The sequence below is a fragment of the Bactrocera neohumeralis genome, unplaced genomic scaffold (assembly GCF_024586455.1).
Source record: "Bactrocera neohumeralis isolate Rockhampton unplaced genomic scaffold, APGP_CSIRO_Bneo_wtdbg2-racon-allhic-juicebox.fasta_v2 ctg4182, whole genome shotgun sequence".
Lineage (NCBI taxonomy): Eukaryota > Metazoa > Arthropoda > Insecta > Diptera > Tephritidae > Bactrocera > Bactrocera neohumeralis.
The window spans coordinates 2,757-10,631 of NW_026091261.1; the positions used below are offsets into that span (position 1 = coordinate 2,757).

At 42.8% G+C, this 7,875-nt stretch overlaps 1 protein-coding gene across 1 annotated transcript; it reads right to left on the reverse strand.

The window, feature by feature from the left end:
* Window positions 1-3,487: 3,487 nt before the first annotated feature.
* LOC126767125 (piggyBac transposable element-derived protein 3-like) lies at window positions 3,488-5,203 on the reverse strand (the record flags this gene model as incomplete). The annotated part of the gene is made up of 2 exons (XM_050484726.1): window positions 4,415-5,203; window positions 3,488-4,348 (listed from the first exon to the last, which is right to left on the reverse strand). Coding segments are annotated over exons 1-2 (1,650 nt in total), but the record flags the coding sequence as incomplete, so codon positions are not given.
* Between the last annotated feature and the right edge of the window lie 2,672 nt (window positions 5,204-7,875).

Below are 7,875 nucleotides of genomic sequence, written 5' to 3' on the forward strand. Positions count from 1 at the left end.
GTTGAAAAATGCCTTGCCGGTAGACCTTTTTTGTAAATTATATTAAAAATATGTAAATAAATAAAACTAAAAAAATAAACATATGGTCTTATAGGCAAAGAACCAGATATTATTTTCTTCTTCTTCTTAATTGGCGTAGACACCGCTTACGCGATTATAGCCGAGTTAACAACAGCGCGCCAGTCGTTTCTTCTTTTCGCTACGTGGCGCCAATTGGATATTCCAAGCGAAGCCAGGTCCTTCTCCACTTGGTCCTTCCAACGGAGTGCAGGTCTTCCTCTTAATCTGCTTAACCCGGCGGGTATTGCGTCGAATACTTTCAGAGCTGGAGTGTTTTCGTCCATCCGGACAACATGTCCTAGCCAGCGTAGCCGCTGTCTTTTAATTCGCTGAACTATGTCAATGTCGTCGTATATCTCGTACAGCTCATCGTTCCATCGAATGCGATATTCGCCGTGGCCAATGCGCAAAGGACCATAAATCTTTCGCAGAATTTTTCTCTCGAAGACTCGTAACGTCGACTCATCGGTTGTTGTCATCGCCCAAGCACCTGCACCATATAGCAGGACGGAAATTATAAGCGACTTATAGAGTTTAGCTTTTGTTCGTCGAGAGAGGACTTTACTTTTCAATTGCCTACTCAGTCCGAAGTAGCACCTGTTGGCAAGAGCAATCCTGCGTTGGATTTCAAGGCTGACATTGTTGGTGGTGTTGATGCTGGTTCCAAGATAGACGAAATTATCTACGACTTCGAAATTATGACTGTCAACAGTGACGTGAGAGCGAGTCGCGAGTGGGACTACCGTTTGTTTGATGACAGGAGATATTTCGTTTTGCCCTCATTCACTGTCAGACCCATTTTCTGTGATTCCTTGTCCAGCCTGGAGAAAGCAGAACTAACGGCGCGGGTGTTGAGGCCGATGATATCAATATCATCGGCATACGCCAGCAGCTGTACACTCTTATAGAAGATGATACCTTCTCTATTTAGTTCTGCAGCTCGAACTATTTTCTCCAGAAGCAGGTTGAAGAAGTCGCACGATAGGGAGTCGCATTGTCTGAAACCTCGTTTGGTATCGCACGGCTCGGAGAGGTGCTTCCCGTTGCTGAGAGCTTCTGGTATTGTTCAACGTCAGTTTACACAGCCGTATTAGTTTTGCGGGGATACCAAATTCAGACATCGCGGCATAAAGGCAGCTCTTTTCGTGCTGTCGAAAGCAGCTTTGAAATCGACGAAGAGGTGGTGTGTGTCGATTCTTCTTTCACGGGTCTTTTCCAAGATTTGGCGCATGGTGAATATCTGGTCGGTTGTTGATTTGCCAGGTCTAAAGCCACACTGATAAGGTCCAATCAGTTTGTTGACGGTGGGTTTTAATCTTTCACACAATACGCTCGATAGAACCTTATACGGGATGTTGAGGCGGCTTATCCCTCGGTAGTTGGCGCAGATTGTGGGATCTCCTTTTTTATAGATTGGGCATAGCACACTTAAATTCCAATCGTTGGGCATGCTTTCGTCCGACCATATTTTACAAAGAAGCGGATGCATGCTCCTTATCAGTTCTTCGCCGCCGTGTTGGAATAGCTCGGCCGACAATCAATCGGCCCTGCCGCTTTGTTGTTCTTCAGGCGGGCAATTGCTATTCGAACTTCTTCATGGTCGGGCAATGGAACGTCTGCTCCATCGTCATCGATTGGGGAATCGGGTTCGCCTTCTCCTGGCGTTGTGCGTTCACTGCCATTCAGCAGGCTGGAGAAGTGTTCCCTCCATAATTTAAGTATGCTCTGGGCATCGGTCACTAGATCACCTTTGGGGGTTCTACACGAGTATGCTCCGGTCTTGAAACCTTCTGTAAGCCGCCGCATTTTTTTCGTAGAATTTTCGAGCATTATCCCTGTCGGCCAGCTTATCAAGCTCTTCGTACTCACGCATTTCGGCCTCTTTCTTCTTCTGTCTACAAATGCGTCTCGCTTCCCTCTTCAACTCTCGGTATCTATCCCATCCCGCACGTGTATTGGTCGATCGTAACGTTGCGAGGTAGGCAGCCTGTTTCTCTCCGCTGCGACACGGCACTGCTCGTCGTACCAGCTGTTCTTTTGCACTTTCCGAAAACCAATGGTTTCGGTTGCAGCTGTACGTAAGGAGTTTGAAATGCCGTCCCACAGTTCTCTTATACCGAGTTGTTGACGAGTGCTCTCAGAGAGCAGGAGTGCAAGCCGAGTAGAAAATCGTTCGGCTGTCAGTTGTGATTGCAGCTTCTCGACGTCGAAACTTCCTTGTGTTTGTTGGCGAGCGATCAGCCTCAACTCATTTGGGGATGTTTCGTCGTGGAGGCTGAATGTACCGACCGTAGTGCCAAAGATACCTTCTTTACCCACCCTGGCGTTAAAGTCGCCAAGCACGATTTTGACATCATGGCGGGGGCAGCTCTCATAAGTGCGCTCCAAGCACTCATAAAAGACATCTTTGGTCACATCGTCCTTCTCTTCCGTCGGTGCGTGGGCGCAAATCAGCGATGTGTTGAAGAACCTCGCCTTGATGCGGATTGTGGCTAGACGTTCATTCACCGGAGTGAATGATAGTACTCGGCGACGGAGTCTCTCTCCCACCACGAATCCAACACCAAACTTGCGCTCCTTTATATGGCCACTGCAGTAAATGTCACAAGGACCTACTCGTCTCTGTCCTTGTCCCGTCCATCGCATTTCTTGGACGGCGCTGATGTCAGCCTTTATTTTTGCGAGGACATTAACCAGCTGGGCAGCGGCACCTTCCCAATTAAGGGTCCGGACATTCCAGGTGCATGCCCTCAAATCGTAGTCCTTATTTCGTTTGCCATGGTCGTCATCAAAAGGGGGGTCTCTCATCCGAGGCTGCTTTTTCTTTTTCATTGGAGTGTTTTTTTTTTACGTGGCGGGTCCCAAACCCAGCGCACAACCCTATGTAGAGGATGTTTCGCCTTCTCACATTAGCTCGCCTTCGAACGGATGTTCTTAGGCTACCCAGAGGATACTTGGTCAAAGACCGGAAGTAGTGAGCTGCTTGAGCCATGTGTAAACGAATCGTTTCTGGCCACTCCCAAGTAAATGGCGATCAGAGAACTTTCCTCACTTGCGTGAACTTCTACACATGACTCCATCCTTACAATAAAAAAATCAACACCTGACAAAACATGGATGGCACAGGTATTACTCAAAATAGATGTTCAATTAATCGAACAGTGGTGGTCATCACATACAACATATCGTAATATAACAACATATCGTAATATAAATGAATAGACAAGATTATTTCAGTAAAAACAAATGTTTATTGAATATTGGCTATTTTTGATTATTTAGATAGTATTTCATGGAAATCTTTGAAACACTTCGAGTGCATATGCTTGGCACATTTTTCACACATCCAAACTGTTGGTTTTCCACAGCCTTTCAATTGACATCGACGACATTTCCCTTGAGGTTGACGGATGAGGTGTTCACCAACCACATTTGGTAAGTTGCGTGGTCTTTGGAACTCCAGATCTTCATCCACCTCCAATGCTTCTTTTTCATCGGTCAACAAAAGAGACTCAGTGACTGACGACTTGAATTGTTTTTGGCTCATTGGCTTCTCATTCTTATATTTCGCGACCAAACAATGCAATTTCCATGCATTCACAGTGGAAGAATTTAGGGTGTTTATCCAAAGTGGCCAGTACCATTTCTTTCCACCTATGTTTACTCGATAATTTTGAATGGCATTGTCGTGGAGATCAACGCCACCCATTCCTTTGTTATAATTGTGAAGCACAGCAGGTTGATCCACGTTGACAAATTTCCCATTTTCTCCCAGGCTCTTCTTAGAAGCTTTAGTTGCCTTTTGCCAACGCCGAACAGGGTAGAGTGGCAGAATCTGATCATGGTTTGTAGCAATGGTGACCTCCTTATTATCTTGCCAGCGACAAAGGGTTATCTGGTTCTTAGAATCGTACATATAATCACGTGCGCCGCGAGGCAGATCTTTACCGGTCTTCATATTTATAGCACCCCCAGCTACACGATTGCAGCGAACAGTTCCAGTGGCGCAGAACCCCTTTGCTGATAACAGGCACAGAAGATGATAGGAAGTGAAGAAGTTGTCGAAAAATACCACGTGACGCATAGGTGCTTCGACGTTGCTGAGTAAACGGAGAACGACATCAGTTCCAAGGCCAAGCTCTCTGTTGTATTCATCGGACACAGTATGGTATAAAACTAAACAAATAGCCCGTTGACGAACAGAGGCACCAAAGTTTATATCCAAAACGAATCGGCTTTCCCAGAATAAACATTTTGCAACTGTGACGGCCGAAATAAGGCACATCTGCTGAAATCATTAAAATATAAATAAGGAAACTTGAATAACGATAGTGTAATAATTTATACATAGTACCTTGGCCATCTTATCATTAACATCTAATTCATCATTATTCGCAAAATGGATGTATCTCTTCACATGCATGAACGTAGCTCTCGACATTGCCTGTTGTACTATTGCAATTCCCATTGACAGCTGCGAAGACCAATAATCCTCAATTGAAGGCAAAGTGTGGTAGCCCGATATCAGTAAAATCCCCAAAAATCTTTTCAATATAACCACGTCCAAATGAAAACCAGCGTTGTTCTGGGCCGCAAATCGGTTAGTCTCAGTTATGATATAATCCAACACCTCCCCATCATAAAACTTTGAGAATAATTGTATTGGTGACAGATCCTTTAGTAACTCACACACATCTTTCTGCATATCGGTCAACGGAGCTGCCTGAGGCGATATATCGTAATGAAACTCCTCCTTTCCTTTGTTCCTGGACCATTTTGGAGTTCCAAATGAACTCACTGGCTTGTAGCTGACTCTCGGTTTCTTTTGAGGTGGACCAGTCGATTCAGCATCCGATTTGGAAGTTGATGGCAAAGCCTCCGGTTGAGTTTCCACAACCTCTTCATAAGCAATATCCATATGAATGTTTCGCTCTCTCTCAATTTCCAAATAGCCGGCAATCTCAGTCAAAGCAGTTTGATCTTCATTAATTGCGATGGTATTCTCGTCGATTAATTCTTCATCGGATAGTTCATGTACATTGGGTGGGAGTACGTTGACACACTGAACCGGATTTTCGTCATCGCTCCAATTCTCTAAAATATCTTCAATCTCCCTCATTGTTGTTTTCTTTGAACGTGCCATTTTGCAATTCTGGAATCGAGGAACAATACAAACACTCGGAATTACACATCAAACGAAACTATATTCTAATAGATTCTCACCATTTATTTTTCGAAAAACTATTAAAATGTAAGAATATGATAAGCAGACACAAAACAAGTCTTTTCTGCTGAAACACACAAAAGAAATGTCAAAGCGCTATCATTTGGCGGGAAAAATTGACATTTCGCATTTGTATGGGATTTCCAGTGTTCGATTAATCGAACAATTTAATTTTTGACATATCGGGAAAACGGGAAGAGGTAGAAATTTTTTGATGACAGATTTGGAATCAGGGGGCCGTAATTAATCTAAAAATGTACCTTAAATAAAAAAATTTTAAAATTTTTGCAACGCAGTTGGAAATGGGTTAAAGCCCACCGTCAACAAAGTGATTGAACCTTATCGGTGTGGCTTTAGACCTGGCAAATCAACAACTGACCATATATTCACCATGCGCCAAATTTTGAAAAAAAAACCGTGAAAAGAGAATCCACACGCAGCACCTCTTCGTCGATTTCAAAGCTGCTGTGTAAACTGACGTTGAGCAACACCAAAAGCTCTGTCAGAACCGGGAAGGACCTCTCCGAGCCGTTCGATACCAAAGGAGGTTTCAGACAAGGCAACTCCCTATCGTGTGACTTCTTCAACCTGCTGCTGGAGAAAATAATTCGAGCTGCAGAACTAAACAGAGAAGGACCCATCTTTTATAAAAGTGTACAGCTGCAAATGGGTCTGGTGGTGTACGAGGGCAAAACGAAATATCTCCTGTCATCAAACAAACAGTCGTTGCACTCGCGTCATAATTTCGAAATTGTAGATAATTTCGTTTATCTTGGAACCAGCATCAACACCAACAACAACGTCAGCCTCGAAATCCAACGCAGGATATCTTTTGCCAACAGGACTAATTAGGTATTTGAGAAGTTAAGTCCTCCCTTGATGAACAAAACAAAACTCTATAAGTCACTCAATATTCCCGTCCTGATATATGGTGCAGAGGTATGGACACGAACATCTGATAAGTCGACGTTATGAGTTTTCGAGAGAAAGGTTCTGCGAAAGATTTACCTTTGCGCGTTGGCCACGGCGAATATCGCATTCGATGGAACGATGAGCTATATGAGATGTACCACAACATTAAAATAGTTCAGCGAATTAAAACACAGCGGCTACGTTGGTTAGGTGAAGTCGTCCGAATGGACGAAATAGTTCAGCTCTGAAAGTATTCGATACTACCCGCCAAGGAAGCAGAGAAAGACCTGCACACCGTTGAAAAGACCAGGCGGAGAAGGGCCTGGCTGTGCATGGAATGTCCAATCGGCGCCATCTTGCGAAAAGAGGAAACGACTGGCGCGCTGTTGTTGACTCGGCTATAATCGCGTTTCTACGCCAGTAAAGAAGAAGATTGTATGATACGCCGGAGGCATTGAATTTTACCACCGAAATGGTATGAGATAGCTTCAAATGAGTCAGATCAAAATTAATGACGATACCTCTTTGTGTTTAGAAGGAATAACAACAGCTGAAAACTCGCCCTAAACCCCATATAACTAACAAGCTTTATGTATGTAACTAAAAGTATTTCTCTGGCTTTAATCTTTGATTTGCAAGAAGGGGAATTTCATTATACCCGAACTTAGGTCTTACTTGTCCTCTCCTTACTTGTTTTACCCTGAATGTGTTACTAAGTTTGGAAAACTCAGAAGAAAACGTCGGAAACCCTTTAAGTTTATATTGGGTAGTCGAAAAAGTCGAAAATTATCAAATTAAGCCATGTCCGTCTGTTCGATTGTCTGTTAACTCAAACTTGTTTTTCAGCTTTTGAGATATCAATCTGATATTTTCACCCGTCCTTTTGTCGGATTGACGTCATGTCCTGGTATGGAAAACTTTTTTATTTGACGAGAACTTTTCATGGGTTTGTTATGAATTATTTCAAGCTAACGTCAAATCTTCGAAAAATATTTTTAGATCAGAAAACTTGGCACATACCTACCATTCAAACAGGTTGTCTTGTTGCGTCGCATGTATTTGTTTTTTTTTTCAAATTCAGAAAAAATGGGGTTTTTATGGTACAGTTAGTACAGTAAAATCGTACGGTTGAAAAAGGAATCGATTCCATCATATAAGCTTTAATGCGCGAAGCTTATTCTGACTGCTCACACATCTATAAAAAATTGCAATGGGAGCGTTAAAATTCTTGTAAATAAACTTCTCCCATATGGGGCGCCAAAAACTACACTTGGGTAAATATCTACATGAATAATATGCACACAGCTAAACCAATAAAATGGGTTAACTACACTTTGAATTTTATGACTTCGCGTCCGTCTAATTTTTTTTTTTTTCTGTCTTCCCTCTTTTATTTTGAAGATTTATTTGATGCAACAACAAATTTATTGTCTACATCAATGATAAAATGCTATGTAGCCATAGAGCTAAAAAGACGAGAGCGTCAATGTTTAACCAAAGAAACGCCAAAAGGCAATAAAACGTTATGAGGAAGAGAGCGAAAAGAGAGGGCAAAATGTGGGGCGCGTGAGGGATAAGCACAAAGTGAGTTCAAAACAAATTAGAGGTTAAATCTGAAAAAATGGTCAAACTTGCCCAGATTGCAACAAGATTAAAAGAAAAAATTGAATTAGATTAAA